General features: G+C 32.7%; 1 protein-coding gene across 1 annotated transcript in view; it reads left to right on the top strand.

Annotated features, from left to right (window-relative positions):
• dimm (basic helix-loop-helix family member dimmed) overlaps positions 1-18,776 on the top strand; it is an 83,985-nt gene that overhangs the window by 49,597 nt on the left and 15,612 nt on the right. The window contains exon 3 of the mRNA XM_075295398.1: positions 15,712-15,960. Coding sequence (XP_075151513.1) covers positions 15,712-15,960 — 249 coding nt within the window. The remainder of the gene's footprint in view (positions 1-15,711; positions 15,961-18,776) is intronic.

Below are 18,776 nucleotides of genomic sequence, written 5' to 3'. Positions count from 1 at the left end.
TTATTTCTATAGCAATGTTTGTCAACATTTTATTTCCATAGAAAATTTTGTCAAAATTTTATTTCTATAGAAAATTTTGTAAAAAATTTATTTCTGTAGAAAATTTTGTCAACATTTTATTTCTATAGAACATTTTGTCAACATTTTATTTCTATAGGAAATTTTGTCAACATTTTATTTCTATAGAAAATTTTGTCAAAATTTTATTGCTATAGAAAATTTTGTCAACATTTTACTTCCATAGAAAATTTTGTCAACATTTTATTTCTTTAGAAAATTTTGTCAGGTTTTTATTTCTATAGAAAATTTTGTCAAAATTTTATTTCTATAGAAAATTTTGTCAAACTGAATTATATACGTATTTAATCGGCCTTTTTTTTATTTAATATATACCCCTTATGGACTAACTTACAATTTAGAAGACAGTGTTAAAAAGTTTTACGATACCTTGCCATCGGCAAGTGTAATCGCAACCCAAGTAATTCGATTGTGGATGACAGCCTTTAGTAGAAGTTCCTACGCAATCCATGGTGGAGGGTACATAAGATTCGGCCTGGCCGAACTTACGGCCGTATATACTTGTTCAACTTATGTTCCTCATATATTTACTTCGTCCTCTTTGCATAAACGAGAACAAATATGTTCTAGTACGTTTCAAATCCTTCTCATATAAATATAAAAAAATAAATTTAAACACCGTTAAGAAAATGTTTTTGTTCTTTGTTCAGCTCGGGGTGATATAGGAGTCGATCTACACCCAAAGAAAAGTAGATTTCTAAAATCAAGTTTCAAATTCTTGTTTTTAGCCTGAATTCGTACTTAAAATTTTAAGTACGCAAATACTAAGTTATACTCATATTAAGTACAGAATATGCTTATTTGTGCAATTCAAGTACCTAAAGTTTGATTTAATCTTATTTTGAGTTAAAACAAGAAAATTGTTACACACAAAAAAAATTTTTCTGATTCAATCACGAAATTAATTGATCCAATTAATTTTTTAATTGAAATGTCTTCAATCACGAAAATGATAGTATCAATCACAGTTTTAATTGGGCATAGAAAAAATTCTTGATTAAAAAATTAATTGATTTCATTGCCATATTTCAATTCATTTTTTAATTGATTCAATTAAAAATTTAATTGATGTTGATTGCAAAACTCAATTAATTTATTAATTAAAAAAAGGTAACTATTTTCAATTAAATTCTGAATTGGCTTAGAATTTTTATTTGGATTAACAATTGATTGTTTGAAAAAAAAAATTAATTAAAAATTTAAAAAAAAGTTCATCATCATCATAGACTGACTTAGTCTTCCGAATTTGATTAAAAGTTAATTATATCAATTAACTTTTTAATTAAAAATTTTAAAATTTTCAATCATTGACTTAATTAACTTAATGTTTCTATCTTGATTAAAAAGTTAATTGTACCAATTAATTTATTAATTGAAAAAAATTTCAAATTCAATTAACTTTTTAATTGGAAATATTTTGGTGATATTTTTTTCTGTGTACTTAATTCATCTGTGAGAGTTAGGTACTGAGATCACAAAATAGAGTTTTTTCTCCTCGATGCTCTCATCGAACCCCCGAGCATCGTATGTGTTTGTGCTTACTGTTTGGCTTGCACTTGATTTGCAATCTTAAGCCGACTTTGGCTTAAAATAAGAAAAATTTTACTTGATATTCATTCATGAGCCAATTGGACTGCAAAATAAAGTGTTGCTCTCCTTGTTCTCTCACAGATGTTTAACCTCCAAAAACTGGGTTTTTGATTGCATTTTGAGCGTCATTGGATTTGGCCGCCATAGTTGAATTTTATGTATTTTTCTTTTCATTACAAATGTATATATTGATACACCCTCAAAAAAAAATCGCTTCTTTAACATAAGTTCCAAACACATTTTGCAGGAAGCACATATATTATTGGATACTGCCGAAACATTAATATGTTTGTTTTATGTGAACATATTATATGTTTGGAAGCATTTTGAGCCCAAAAATATTATATGCTTGGAAGAATTTTTCCCAAAGACGATTGTGCTCATTCCCTAACATACTCGTAATTTTCACTTCCACGAAATATTTTAGTTATTGGCACCTTTCTCTGTAATACAAATAATGTTGAAGAAATTATTCACGTTTATAAATTTTTTAAATTTTACTTTTCGCCTGCACGGAGAATCGAACCGAGGACCATACAGTTTGTAAGCCAACACACTATCACCAGTAGATAATTATCGTTATAAGTTACATTTATATAGCATAGTTTGCAGCGCCCACGAGCCCATGCAAACATAACATTATTTAAAAGAAACATAAAGGGTGATTTGTTAAGAGCTTGATAACTTTTTTTTTTAAAAAAAACGCATAAAATTTGCAAAATCTCATCGGTTCTTTATTTGAAACGTTAGATTGGTCCATGACATTTACTTTTTGAAGATAATTTCATTTAAATGTTGACCGCGGCTGCGTCTTAGGTGGTCCATTCGGAAAGTCCAATTTTGGGCAACTTTTTCGAGCATTTCGGCCGGAATAGCCCGAATTTCTTCGGAAATGTTGTCTTCCAAAGCTGGAATAGTTGCTGGCTTATTTCTGTAGACTTTAGACTTGACGTAGCCCCACAAAAAATAGTCTAAAGGCGTCAAATCGCATGATCTTGGTGGCCAACTTACCGGTCCATTTCTTGAGATGAATTGTTCTCCGAAGTTTTCCCTCAAAATGGCCATAGAATCGCGAGCTGTGTGGCATGTAGCGCCATCTTGTTGAAACCACATGTCAACCAAGTTCAGTTCTTCCATTTTTGGCAACAAAAAGTTTGTTAACATCGAACGTAGCGATCGCCATTCACCGTAACGTTGCGTCCAACAGCATCTTTGAAAAAATACGGTCCAATGATTCCACCAGCGTACAAACCACACCAAACAGTGCATTTTTCGGGATGCATGGGCAGTTCTTGAACGGCTTCTGGTTGCTCTTCACTCCAAATGCGGCAATTTTGCTTATTTACGTAGCCATTCAACCAGAAATGAGCCTCATCGCTGAACAAAATTTGTCGATAAAAAAGCGGATTTTCTGCCAACTTTTCTAGGGCCCATTCACTGAAAATTCGACGTTGTGGCTCGTTAGTAAGTCTATTCATGATGAAATGTCAAAGCATACTGAGCATCTTTCTCTTTGACACCATGTCTGAAATCCCACGTGATCTGTCAAATACTAATGCATGAAAATCCTAACCTCAAAAGAATCACCCTTTACATTTGTTTGCCACGTGGAGCAATGGTTAGCATGTCTGCCTTGCATGCAAAGGGTCGTGGGTTCAATCCCTGCTCGGACCGAACACTTTTTTTATTTACACATTTATATTTATACTATATTAAATTTTTATAATGAAACTTCGAAATGTGGGTTATTAGAGATTTATAGTCAGTAACAGTGCTTGATATAAACGAAATTGACTGATTTTTGGATAAAATATTATTTTTTTTATTGCAAAAATACCAATTTTGTAACAAAAAACTGTGTTTGGTACAAAACTTTAAAATTTGGAAGGAATTCAAAAACTCTAACAAAAGAAGAACGTGGAGTCGAGTATAAACATACATAAATAATTTTATAATATAAACATAAATTTATTTAGGCGTGAACAGTTTTTTACTAGCATTTAACACCATCGCTCTAAAATGTCTTTTATTTTTCTTTAATAATTCATTTTAAAGAAAATAAACTTCTTAAATTGTTTTAGCTGCACAACTCGAACTTAAAGGTGTCCGTCAACTCCTCGTGGACTACTTATTAATAAAGAGGAACTAAACTTTGTTTTTATACAATTTACTGTGTAATTTTTCACTATTTCTTCCTTATTTCATATTACTGTCCCAACTCTAAAAAGAGTATAGTGCCCTTTCGTTATTTTTATGAAGACCCCTGATTTCTTTTAACGAACCAAGAAAAAATTGTGCCCATAATGCCAAAATGATAAACAAAACATATTTTCACACATACATAAAATGCTGCTCTCAAGGCGAAAACATATGCTGTTTATTTTTCAAATGTCTATTCTCTTGGTTCCGAATGTCTATTCTCTTTATTCAAATTAAATAATATTTAGACTTAAGCATATCAAATTTTTGGCCTTATCATAAAACAGTTTTCCGAAACAACATACAAGCGGTTTCACAGAAATTGTTCTCTTTTGATTCTTTCGCTGTGTTATGTTGATATCTTTTGTCAACTCTCCCGGTTTCCATCTCTATTTCTTTCTCTATATGTTACTCTCTCTGTCGCTTTGAATAAAATATCACAACATATGTATGTTTAGTCGAAATTTGTAAATTTATATATGTTTGCATTCACACATATGATTTTTATGAAACATTCATGCCCCAAACATAATATATTCTAACATATTAACATAGATGTCCCAAACATTTATTGTTAGTTTAGGAACATTACATGTTTGCACTTAAATATATTGTGTTTTAAAATTGTGCCCGAAACACATATTTTTCTAACAGTGAAAAAAAAGAATAATAAAAAATATTTTAAAAATATATGAAACTATTATTTTATGGGAATTAAGCACACATTGCGATTAAAACAAGTACAAATTACAATAAAATCAAGCCCATAGGTTAGGTTAGGTTAGGTTAGGTTAGGTTAGGTGGCAGCCCGACGTATCAGGCTCACTTAGACTATTCAGTCCATTGTGATACCACATTGGTGAACTTCTCTCTTATCACTGAGTGCTGCCCGATTCCATGTTAAGCTCAACGACAAGGGACCTCCTTTTTATAGCCGAGTCCGAACGGCGTTCCACATTGCAGTGAAACCACTTAGAGAAGCTTTGAAACCCTCAGAAATGTCACCAGCATTACTGAGGTGGGTGGGATCCACCGCTGAAAAACTTTTTGGTGTTCGGTCGAAGCAGGAATCGAACCCACGAACTTGTGTATGCAAGGCGGGCATGCTAACCATTGCACCACGGTGGCTCCCAAGCGCATATAAAATAATATTGAATACGATTCGGGATTAAGTCAAGAACAGATTGTTCTTGAAACAAGCACATTATATTCAAGAATAAACAAGTATAAACGGCCGTAAGTTCGGCCAGGCCGAAGCTTATGTACCCTCCATCATGGATTGCGTAGAAAATTCTTCTAAACACTGCCATCCACAAGCGAATTACTTAAGTTGCGGTAACGCTTGCCGATGGCAAGGTATCTTAAAACCTCCTAACACCATCTTCTAAATTGTATGTAAGTCCATACGTGGTATATATTAAATCAAAAACATCGATCCAATACGTATATAATTCAGTTTAACAAAGTAAAGAGATAAAATTTTGTTAAAATTATTTTATATATATTATTTTTGGCTCGAGTGGCAACCATGATTATGAACCGAATAAAATTTGAACAACATTTTCTATAGAAATAAAATTTTGACAATGATGAAAATTTTATTATGAACCGAATAAAATTTTAACAAAATTTTCTCTAGAAATAAAATTTTGACAAAATTTTCTATAGAAATAAAATTTTGACAAAATTTTCTATAGAAATAAAATTTTGACAAAATTTTTTATAGAAATAAAATTTTGATAGACTATTTTTGGCTCTAGTGGCAACCATGATTATGAACCGATATGGACCAATTTTTGTGTGATTGGACCAATTTTGGTATGGTTGTTAGCGACCATATACTAACACCACGTTCCCAATTTGAACCGGATCGGATGAATTTTGCTCCTCCAAGAGGCTCCGGAGGTCAAATCTGGAGAACGTTTTATATGGGGGCTATATATAATTATGGACCGATATGGACCAATTCTGGCACGCTTGTTAAAGATCATATATTAACACCATGTTCCAAATTACAACCGGATTGGGTGAAATTTGCTTCTCTTTGAGGCTTCGCAAGCCAAATCTGGAGATCGGTTTATATGGGTCTATATATAATTATGGACCGATGTGGACCAATTTTTGCATGGTTGTTAGAGACCATATACCAACATCATGTACCGAATTTCAGCCGGATCGGATGAAATTTGCTTCTCTTTGAGGCTCCGCAAGCCAAATCTGGGGATCGGTTTATATGGGGGCTATATATAATTATGGACCGATGTGGACCAATTTTTGCATAATTGTTAGAGACCATATACCAACACCATGTACCAAATTTCAGCCGGATCGGATGAACTATGCTTCTCTTAGAGGCTCCACAAGCCAAATCTGGGGATCGGTTTATATGGGGGCTATATATAATTAAGGACCGATATGGACCAATTTTTGCATGGTTGTTAGAGACCATATACCAACATCATGTACCAAATTTCAGCCGGATCGGATGAAATTTTCTTCTCTTTGAGGCTCCGCAAGCCAAATCTGGGGATCGGTTTATATGGGGGCTATATATAATTATGGACCGATGTGGACCAATTTTTGCATGGTTGTTAGAGACCATATACTAACACTATGTACCAAATTTCAGCCGGATCGGATGAAATTTGCTTCTCTTTTAGGCTCCGCAAGCCAAATCTGGGGATCGGTTTATATGGGGGCTATATATAATTATGGACCGATGTGGACCAATTTTAGCATGGTTGTTAGAGACCATATACCAACACCATGTACCAAATTTCAGCCGGATCGGATGAAATATGCTTCTGTTAGAGGCTCCACAAGCCAAATCTGAGGGTCCCTTTATATGGGGGCTATACGTAAAAGTGGACCGATATGGCCCATTTTCAATACCATCCGACCTACATCGATAACAACTACTTGTGCCAAGTTTCAAGTCGATAGCTTGTTTCGTTCGGAAGTTAGCGTGATTTCAACAGACGGACGGACGGACGGACATGCTTAGATCGACTCAGAATTTCACCACGACCCAGAATATATATACTTTATGGGGTCTTAGAGCAATATTTCGATGTGTTACAAACGGAATGACAAAGTTAATATACCCCCATCCTATGATGGAGGGTATAAAAATATTGATCCAAGCCCTGATTCCGCTTAAAAAACGGCTCAAGTTAAGTTTAAATGCGGATTGAATCAATTACAGATAAGGATTAAATAGAGCTTAACTAGACTTGAATCAAGCACTTCCCGTACTTAAAGGAAGCACAAACACGATTGAAATTTTCTGAAATTAAGAAATCTGAACTTAATATTTTCGGGATAAAATTAAAAATTTTCTTCTTGGATTGAGAAACCCCGTACTTACAGTACTTTTGACACCGCTACGGCTTGAATCAAGTAAACTTTTCTCTATTATTTTTTTGGGTGTAGCGTTGTTGAAATCACGCTAACTACCGAGCGAAATAAGCCATCGACTTGAAGCTTGGTACAAATAGTCCTTCATGATATAGTTCCTCACAAAAACAGATCTCTAATATTTTATATAATATAGACTCCATACGGACTAACTTATGAATGAGAAGACAATGTTAATAAGAAACAGCTTATAGGATAAAATCTGCCCAATGAGAAGGCAATATAAAACTTATTGTTTCTGATCCATTTTCAAAAGCATAAAAATGGCTTCTGGGCGAGGGTCAATTCGATATATACACTGTTAGAAAAATATGTTTTTCATATGTTCCGATATAAACAAAATGTGTTTCGGGCACGATTTTAAACCACAATATATTTAAGTGCGAACATGTAATTTTCCTAAACTAACACTAAATGTTTGGGACATCTATGTTAATATGTTAGAATATATTATGTTTGGGGCATGAATGTTTCATAAAAATCATATGTGTGAATACAAACATATATAAATTTACAAATTTCAACTAAACATACATATATTGTGATATATTATTCAAAGCGACAGAGAGAGTATAGAGAGAAATAGAGATGGAAACCGGGAGAGTTGACGAAAGATATCAATATAACACAGCAAAAGAGTCAAAAGAGAACATTTTCTGTGAAACCGCTTGTATGTTGTTTCGGAAAACTGTTTTATGATAAGGCCAAAAATTTGATATGTTTAAGTCTAAATATTATTTAATTTGAATAAAGAGAATATAAATTCTGAACCAAGAGAATAGACATTTGAAAAACAAACAGCTTATGTTTTCGCCTTGAGAGCAGCATATTATGTATGTGTGGACATGTGTTTTGTTTATAATTTTGGCATTATGGGCACAATTTTCTTGGTTCGTTAAAAGAAATCAGGGGTCTTCATAAAAATAACGAAAGGGCACTATACTCTTTTTAGAGTTGGGACGGTAAAATGAAATAAGGAGGAAATAGTGAAAAATTACACAGTAAAATGTAAAAAAAAACAAAGTTTAGTTTCTCTTCATTAAAAAGTAGTCCACGAGGAGTTGACGGACACTATCAAATATAAAAGCGGGCATTAAGTTCGACTTTTACAGCTAAAACAATTTAAAAAGTTTATTTTCTTTAAAATGAATTATTAAAGAAAAATAAAAGGAATTTTAGAGCGATGGTGTTAAATGCTAGTAAAAAACTGTTCACTCCTAAATAAATTTATGTTTATATTATAAAATTATGTATGTATGTTTATACTCGACTCCACGTTCTTCTTTTGTTAGTTTTTGAATTCCCTCCAAATTTTAAAGTTTTGTACAAAAACAGTTTTTTATTACAAGATTGTTATTTTTGCAATAAAAAATAATATTTTATCCAAAAATCATTCAATTTCGTTTATATCAAGCACTGTTACTGACTATAAATCTTTAATAACGCACATTTCGATGTTTCATTTAAAAAAATTAATATAGTATAAATATAAATGTGTAAATTAAAAAAAAAAAAAAACAAAACAAAAAAAATGTTCGGTCGGAGCAGGGATTGAACCCACGACCCTTTGCATGCAAGGCAGACATGCTAACCACTGCTCCACGTGGCAAACAAATGTATGTTTCTGTTAAATAATGTTATGTTTGCATGGGCTCGTGGGCGCTGCAAACTATGCTATATAAATGTAACTTAAAACGATAATTATCTACTGGTGACTATAACAGCTACGTAGCCCAGTGGATAGTGTGTTGGCTTACAAACTGTATGGTCCTCGGTTCGATTCTCCGTGCAGGCGAAAGGTAAAATTTAAAAAATTTATAAAAGTGAATAATTTCTTCAACATTATTTGTAATGTTGCCAATAACTAAAAAATTTCGTGGAAGTGAAAATTACGAGTATGTTAGGGAATGAGCACAATCGTGTTTGGGAAAAATTCTTCCAAGCATATAATATTTTTGGCTCAAAATGCTTCCAAACATATAATATGTTCACATAAAACAAACATATTAATGTTTCGGCAGTATGCAATAATATATGTGCTTCCTGCAAAATATGTTTGGAACATATGTTAAAGAAGCAATTTTTTTTGAGGGTGTAAACATACGCATTATTTTGTAGGATTTTACGAGTTCTGTCTATTGACTATTATCACTGAATGAAAACTTCTTTAATATATATTTGTAAATTCTTAGTCCCCAAGTTAGTTAATGGCGTTTTCTTTTCAATGGTTCTATTAACCATGTTCCTTAATCTATATCTGTCCATAAAGCTCGAAAAATAATTGTATAATTAGATATAATGCATTTGGACGTCAATTGCCTGTTTCGGTATCAGGCTAACATGAAATATACTAATTTTAATTTTATTTTGAGTAATTAAAGAAAATGTAATTTTGTCTTTGTAATTATATCACAAGAAGTGAAACACAAAATGTAATATAACGTACACTGAAAAAAATATTGTCGTGAGGCCAAAGATTGCATGTGCTTAAAATACAAATGCAAATTTTGTTTAACATAGAAGACGCATTTCTTTAATCTAAAGTTTCTTTCCTTGTCCAAAAGTCGATAAACATTTCAATGAAGTCGTATTGTCCTTATAATTAAGTGATTTCACTTAAAAATGGGTATCATAACATGAAAGAAAAAAATTTTGGGCTAAGGTCAACTTGACTTTAATGTTTCAGAAAAATTACTTACAATAATGAAATTGTTTTTAAATTTGTTGTCTTTTTGCATCTTGACTACAAAGCAAAAAATCGTTCACAAATAGGACATGGTTTTCAACACTTTCTTTTAAAGACGTTTTTAAAGACGTTTTGAAACATAGCATAATTTCTACTGGAAGTCGACTATGAATTTGGAAAATAAAGTTGTCATTAACTTGTTTTTAAAAGACTTTTATCGCATATGAAGAAAAAAAATCTGAAAAAACGAAAAATTGAAATTAGCTTCCTAGAAGCAAGTACACACAATCCAAATTTAAAAGAGAAGTATGTCTTAAAAGTATCCTTACTTGTATTCTCCGCTACTTTGGCTCGGAATCAATACCAACATTTTTAAAGTAAAGACAAAATCTTTGGGAAGGAGCATGCTTTTTTTCAGTGTGAGAACAGTCAAAGTATAATTATTAAATTGTATTTTAATTATCTACATAAATGTTACTTACAGACAAGGTATAAGCAATTTAAAGGTAGCATTAATTCATCAGGTGACTTTCGAGGGGTCAGTAAAATTCAAAACCTATTAGTATATATCTGCTATGTAAAAGTAGTAGTACACGGACGAAAAATTCTGTTTTTCATATGTTTCGGTATAAAAATTGTATGTTTGGATCTCAAATTTTAACAGATTATTTTTTAGTGCAAGCGTATGATGTTCATAAACTAGTATAACATGTTTGGGACATACGAGTACACTTATCAAACAATTGTTCATACATTAAACTGTTGATAATATATTTCAGGCGACCGGACATATCGCCCAAAATAATTTTTGGGCCTTATGACCTCCATTGGGGCGGTCACATCGCCCAATTGTTGTTTGGGCTTTATGTCCTCCTCATCGCGGTCATACGCCCCATAAAAAAATTGGGTGTTGTGACCGTTTTAATATAATTGAATATAAAGAATATCTTAAAACAACAAATTTTTTTTAAATATTTCAAAAGCTATATATGATTACTTCATCTATCCATTAATTATTTTTAAATATTTAATAGATAGATATGCCTCTTATTGACAAATATCGAATCCTGTTTATGTTTCATATGCTGGAGAAGTAAAACGAGCATATCTTCATCGTTTGTTTTAATTGGTTTTGGCTGAATCCGAATTTTTGACCATTTCTCTTTTTAGCGTGCGACAGAAATGGAAAAGCGGCTAAAGTGGCACTACGAAGACCTATTTCGCTCGTGAAATAGGCCCGTTTAAACTGAAAGACATTTGAATTTATATATTGAAACATAAAAATTCGGAAAATGTTTTTTTTTTTTTTTTTTTTTTTTAACCAGAATTGAAAATTATGTATTTTAAACTGAAAATTGGAACGAGATGAGACGATCGATGGCTTCTGATAGGTACGTGAAAAAATCGCGCGCGCGATTTATTTCAAGTACCCATCAGCAGCACATCGATCAGCACGTCGATCATCTCATCTCTTTCCAATTTTAATGTTTAGAACAAGATAATAAAATGAAAATTGCTAGGATTTGAAGACGAACTGAATGTGATGAATTCCTCAAGTTCTTGCGTCTTTCGCTTTATTAACTTGTTTTAAAAAATTAATACAGTTATACTGACGTGTCGTTCGTAACCTTCGAAAATATTAGTAATTTCTTGTACCCATAAGATGAAATGGAACGACCATTGATCAATTCATCAATAAAATAATAGCATCTCCATCATCCATATTATTTATTATTTCAGTTACTTGGGTGGAACACAAAGAGACTGTATGCCAAATCGGCTTCCATAATAGTGGTTTGCTAAAATATCTTTTCGGGCACACTTTCTTTTCACTCATATGTTCCGATTTGGCAAATAGTGCTATGAGTTCTTGGGGGTTTTGTGGAGCGTTTGGCACTATTTTCTCCTTAATTGTCTTAGCATTTTCTTATAGATCACGAGATCTGCACTGTCTTTCTAGTTACGGCATTTTGAATTAAATACCGTACGTATTTAGTTAACCAAAATTATGGATCAAACTACTTCATTTAGGACAGTTTTTGATTTGTATTCCGACATTCATTTCCCCATAAAATATTGGGCGTTTTGACCGCCTATTTTTTGGGACATATGACTGCGATGAGGGAGGACATAAAGCCCAAACTAAAATTGGGCGATGTGACCGGCCCAATGGAGGTCATAACGCCCAAAAATCATTTTGGGCGATATGTCCGTTGGGGGATATGTCCGGTCGCCTATTCGGCAGAGAAGAAACATGATTGTCACAATCATATTCGAAGAGCAAAATAATATGATAGGAGCTATTTTTGCGGCGACCATGTAACATTTTCACCTGCAACCATGTTGGCTCAGTGAACATGGTTCTAAGAAAAATAAAATTATCCTCATTTAAAATGTTTTTATATTGATAATAAAAAAATTGTTTCCATTAAAAGACAACGGTCAGGATCTAAAATATTATGGTATTCCTCAAAAATGTTTTTCTTCCAGTTAAAAGAACATGGTCACAACCTAAAATGTTTTGATCTTTATGAAAAGACTTTTTTCGTCGTCGAAAAAAGACGCCACTTGAGAAAAGAAAACACAAAATTAACTATATTTATTTGCTTTTATTTATTTATAAACTAATTCATTGTTTATTTGTATTTATAATGTCGTGCAAGTAAACATCACATATTTTTAAACACTCCATTTTGGTTCAATTTCAACAATAAGTAATCATTCCATTTACTTCGTGTCCATCAAATGTACCAACGCAGACATCATGTAACTGCAAATAAAAATAAATTATACCATATATCAAAAAGCAGAACAAAAACCAGATACATTTTTGTTGCAATTACACTTCCCTTTTTTGTGTTCACATAAAACCACGTGTCACTTCTGAATAAATAAATTAACACAAAACACGTAATTCCGTATTCTCCGTCCATTCCAAGCAACAATCAACACATGACTGACGCGCAAAATGAAAATCGTGTGTACCTGCTCAATGCTTTTATAAAATTCTTTTCGCTGCAAAAAAGTTAAAAAAATAAATGGTCACGAAAAAAATGTACATGTTCTTTATGGTCATGTAATGGTTCTAGACATGTCTATACGTAACCCATAAAAATACTTTTTTCCCTGCAAAAAAGTAAAAAAAAATTGGATGGTCAGGTACATGATTTTCCCGACCATGTAACATAATGGTCTCAAATTCTATCATTTAAATAATAGAACATGTTTGCGGCATTTGAAAACCATTTAAATGCTTATAAATGCAACATATATTTTTCTCCGCACGAACATTATTTTTACAAAGACAAAATACATGGCAACCATGTCCAAACATGTTTTTTCTGTGCGTGCTGTTTAATTCATTTTGCGTGTGAAAATTTGCGAAAGAATTTGAAACACGTTAGTTTTTGGAAGCGTAGAGAAATATTGTATTAATTCCATCAATTGTTGATATTACTGTTTAATCATTCATATTGTAACATTTAAACAACGAACACGGGTTGTTCAATTTAGCAAAATGGAAGAAGTAAGTATTAAGTGTTATTTTTGTGATTTAGTGTTTATTTTACTACTAGTTTCTGTTACTATTGTTATTGTTAATATATTATAAATGTTAATCTCATTCACAGGTTGACGACTTGAATTCGAGATGGAATAATTTTGAGTAAAAACTATGAAGTCCTAATTCCAGCGTTTATTTCTTAATTTTGTTTGTATAAATTATTTCTAAATAAAAATAATAAACCTTTTCTTTTTGTGTGAAAGTGTTTTCTCTTGTTTTGTACAACATTTGTTATGTTATATATTGATAAACAAACGATGATATTTTTATCATATAACGGATATATTCTTTAATTACAATTATTAAAAAACGATAAAAATCTTACGCAATTTTTATCGATTTGAGGTCGGGGAATACGTTACGATATTTTTTATCAAATTGTGGAATTTTTAGCAACTTAATGTTGATAAATCGATTACGATATTTTTATCAAATTATAAATTTTTTACGGATATTAAAATTATAAATCTACTACAACATAATTGTTGATTAGTGGATTTCTTTATAGGTTTTTTAAGTGATAAAATGCTTACGACATTTTTGTAGAATAGTGGATTTTTTTTTAACATTTATAAAACATGTTGGAGAGCACCAGCCCATGATTAGCATTAATTTGGATTTATTTATGTTTAAAGAAATGTCTAACAACAAAATAAAACTAAAACAAGTATATACAGCAGTAAGTTCGGCCGGGCCGAATCTTAAATACCCACCACCATGAACCAAATATTAGGGGTTTCTTTGAAATTTCAGGAGGGCTTGAGGACTTGAGGACACTTCCCGAAGATACATTTAAAGATTTCACCTATGAGGACTATATCAGATTCTGGATTTATAAGAACCATTTTTGTTTGAGTTTTAGAGGAATCATTAACATCTCTTGTAAGTGTGCAAGAAAATTATAAGTCGGTCTATATGGAGGCATTACCAAATGGACCGATAAAAATTTAATCCGATACACGTTTTTGTGAGCCTAAAATACCAGAATATTTACAATTTCAGGTAAATTGAATAAAAACTGCGGTTTCTTAAGCCCAAGAAGTAAAATCGGGAGATCGGTCTATATGGGGGCTATACCAAAACATGGACCGATACTCACCATTTCTGGCACACCTCTTTATGGTCCTAAAATACCTCTAGATTTCAAATTTCAGGCAAATTGGATAAAAACTACGATTTCCATAAGCCCAAGACCCCAAATCGGGAGGTCAGTTTATATGGGGACCATACCAAAACATGGACCGATGCTCACCATTTTTGGCACACATCTTTACGGTTCTAAAGTACCTCACGATTTCCAATTTCAGGTAAATTTGATAAAAACTGCGGTTTCTATAAGCCCAAGAAGTAAAATCGGGAGATCGGTCTATATGGGGGCTTAACCAAAACATTGACCGATACTCACCATTTTTGGCACACTTCCTTATGGTCATAAAATACTTCTAGATGTCAAATTTCAGGCAAATTGGATAAAAACTACGATTTCTATAAGCCCAAGACCCCAAATCGGGAGGTCGGTTTATATGGGGACTATATCAAAACCTGGACCGATATAGTCCATCTTCGAACTTGACCTGCCTGCAGACAAAAGACGAGTTTGTGCAAAATTTCAGCACGATTGCTTCAATATTGAAGACTGTAGCGCGATTACAACAGACAGACGGACATCGTTATATCGTCTTAGAATTTCTCCCTGATCAAGAATATATACTTTACATAGTCGGAAATCGATATTTCGATGTGTTACAAACGGAATGACAAACTTATTATACCCCCATCACCATTCTATGGTGGTGGGTATAATGATCTATAATTTTTATTCGATGTAACGAATAAATTTTCTTGTGTAGCCTACGTTTATATTTCCAAAATATTTCAAGATCAGATTTTGCTTTTAGTGAAATATATTTTTTACTACTGCATTTCTTGATAAATTGTACTGCGATTTATTTTAGTCTTCTTTGTCTTGCTTATCGCCAGTGCAATAAAGGATTTCTGCTATTTTTAGACCATCTTATTTAAAACGCCCACAAATCGCAAAGATTTTTCATTCATACGCTTTTCTTCATCTTTTTATCCTCTTTTCGTATTTTCTTCTTCTTCATACATGTGCTGGAAAATTGCTGATTTGCGGTTTCTTTGACGACGCTTTTGTGTGTGTGTGTGTGTATGCGAACAGTTAAGCAATAATTATGATATGGATGTGACAGACTCAAGTTCACAAAGCGATGACACCAGTGGAGGTGGTGGCAGCAGCAATGGCGGTGGCAGTGGTGCCCGACCTTCGAGCAGTGGTAGAAATTCATCTGGAGCAAATCCAAATCGCCGCAGAAAGGGGACTCTCAATGCAAAGGAGCGTAACTTGCGACGTCTGGAATCCAATGAAAGGGAGCGCATGCGAATGCACAGCCTAAATGACGCATTTCAGGTATGTTATTCGTTGCATTCTAAGTAGCATTTTAAATAAATTGTCAATATTTAACCGCCATGGAATTCTTCTTGTGTTCTTATTGTAAGACATTCGTTTAAAGTGTTTATGAAAGAATTTTGAATTTGTTTCGTGGACACATCATATTCTCCAAGGCTTTTGAAAGTTCATACATTTAGAATTCTCGTCTTCAGACTCTTGATAAGACTTTGGTTCCAATCTCCAAGAAATTTGGTGTGGCCGACATGAGCAATTTATGAATCACATCATTATTTCAGGAAGCACCACAATAAAACCATGACAACCTGTATGATAAGCGAGCATGCTAACTATTTTATCCGGGAGGATCTCTTTTATAAGCAAACCGGTAAAGGGATTTACCAAATTCCATAAGTACTATTTGGCTTCAAAAGGTACTTTTTCGAAGCTCATTCAGTAAAATTTAATGAATGCTATTTATCATCCCTAGTGCTGCCCGATTCTAAGCTCAAAACAGGTGAACCCACCAGGAAGGACAATTTAGGTTAATTTGATTAGATCTAATGAGAGAAAAAAATTCGACAAACCCAAGAAAATTCATAGTTTGCAGGAAAAATTTGAGTTCAAAGATGTCAATCAGGAAATCTTGAATTATGTTGTGAGAAATTTTTTAATTCATTTAACTACCACAAAAATTTCTAAAATCAAGAAAATTTTCTCATATTGAAAAATTTTTTACTAAAACGTAATAAATTCCATGAACTAAAATAAAGTTCGTTTTGTTTGTTCTTGTTAGTTTACTCTTCAATAAAATAAAAATGAATATCCGTGAGGATAAAATGATAATTAATGATAGCTGGTTTAAGTGGGGTAATGGAAACGTTCTTGTCTGCGACGGTAGTGACGGAATAAATAAATTGGTAAAACTATATGGGGATGCTGCACGAAATATTAATATAAATTTTGAAAATCTGAGAACCTACCCAAATTCAAAAAACTAGTAAGGGCCAAAAAATCCGGAGCAGATGCCAGCATGATAAATGAGACTATGATTACAATATTATGTTATAATGTAAATGGTTTGCAAAATAAATACCTTTACCCTTCCTTTTTTGATTATGTAAGAAGTTTTGATATTTTCATATTATTGGAAACTCATCTAGAAGATCAAAAAACAGAAAGAACAAGGGCGTTTTTTAGCGGATTTCACCTAATCTTTGTACCAGCAATACGGATTTGTCGTTTTGGGAGAGCTAGTGGAGGAAAAGTATATGGAATCAGCAAAAAATTAGAAGATATATGAAGTGAAGGAAAGTTCTGAGGGTCAAATTTTAAATATAAATACCAAAACATATTGTTTCACATTAATACCGACATACTTGCGACCGGATTCTTGGCCAACTGACTTCAATAAACTAAAAAAATTATTTTCTGATCAAGATATTAGAAATGGAATAGTTATAGGAGATCTAAACGTTCGTATTGGAGAATCGAAACAAGATATCGTTGAAATGTATAAGGAAACTTTTGCCGCTGGATATGATGTTAGAAAATCAAAAGATAAGATAGTTAATAATAAAGGAAAACAGTTTTTGCATTTTTGCAACGATTTTAATTTACTTATCTTAAACGGAATTACTCGTGGCGACGAAGAAGGCAATGTAACGTATGTCAACTCTATTGGGCAATCAGTAAATGACTTATGCTCCGTGTCTCAGGATTTGCTAGGAATTGTCAGAGAGTTTATGGTCGGAGATGCAAGCTGGTCAGATCACTTTCCCATCGTTTTAAAACTTAACTGTCACACATCATTAGAAATTGGAAAAAGGATGGAATTACTTCCAAAGTTAATGTGGAAGAATGAAGAAAAAAATAGTTACCAGAGACATCTCAATGATTCTCTATATAGACACAATTTAACGTCGAGTGAATTAGGACTGAAAACAATTTGCGGATTGATAGTGAAATCCTGGCCTAAGTCGTCCAACAGAAACCAATCATATCAACCAAAAAATAGATGGTATAACGCAGCCTGCAATGAAGCACGATTAAAGAGTTTTCAACTTTTGGCAAAATATCGGAAATCGAACACTTTGGAAGACAAAAACGTATACCTAAAGGCACAATATACCTACAAGTATATTTGCAACATTAGCAAAACCAATTATTATTCGAATATCGCAACAAAATTGAATGACATAAAAAACGCTAAAGAATGGTGGAAGATGGCCAGAGAAATGCGAAACCATCAAAGCAAAATCGGGCCGAACATTACTCCCTTCTCATTCAAACAATTCTACGAGCGACTGTTAAATCCACCACAAATTATGAACACGATATATTACGCCCCAATGTTACACCAGGATTCAATTCTCGATGAGCCTATAACTTTAATAGAGCTAAAACAAATGCTTCAGAGCGTCAAATTAAATAAGGCTCCGGGTGAAGACGGAATACCATATGAATTTTTCATAAACGCTACCGAGCAATTCCACCTCCAACTTTTAAGAAGTTACAATGAAATATACAATAATTGCACCATTGACGATACGTTCAAAAGGACAATTATCTATCCAATTCATAAAAAGGGCGATTTAGACGACCCATCAAATTATAGAGGCATATCATTCATGAATTGTGCAGCCAAAATATTTATGGGTATTTTGAACAATCGAATTTAGAACATTACAATATACTAACAGAATATCAAGCAGGATTTAGGAGGTATTATTCTACCATTGATAACATTTATAACCTGGCAGCCATAGTTAGCTTGAAATTAGCTGAAAAAAAGAAAGTGTATGCATTTTTCATCGATTTTAAGGCAGCCTTTGATA

This window comes from Haematobia irritans, chromosome 2, assembly GCF_050003625.1.
Source record: "Haematobia irritans isolate KBUSLIRL chromosome 2, ASM5000362v1, whole genome shotgun sequence".
In the NCBI taxonomy this organism is placed as follows: domain Eukaryota; kingdom Metazoa; phylum Arthropoda; class Insecta; order Diptera; family Muscidae; genus Haematobia; species Haematobia irritans.
Note: the sequence above shows the minus strand (reverse complement) of the source record. Positions and strands in the feature narration are given on the sequence as shown.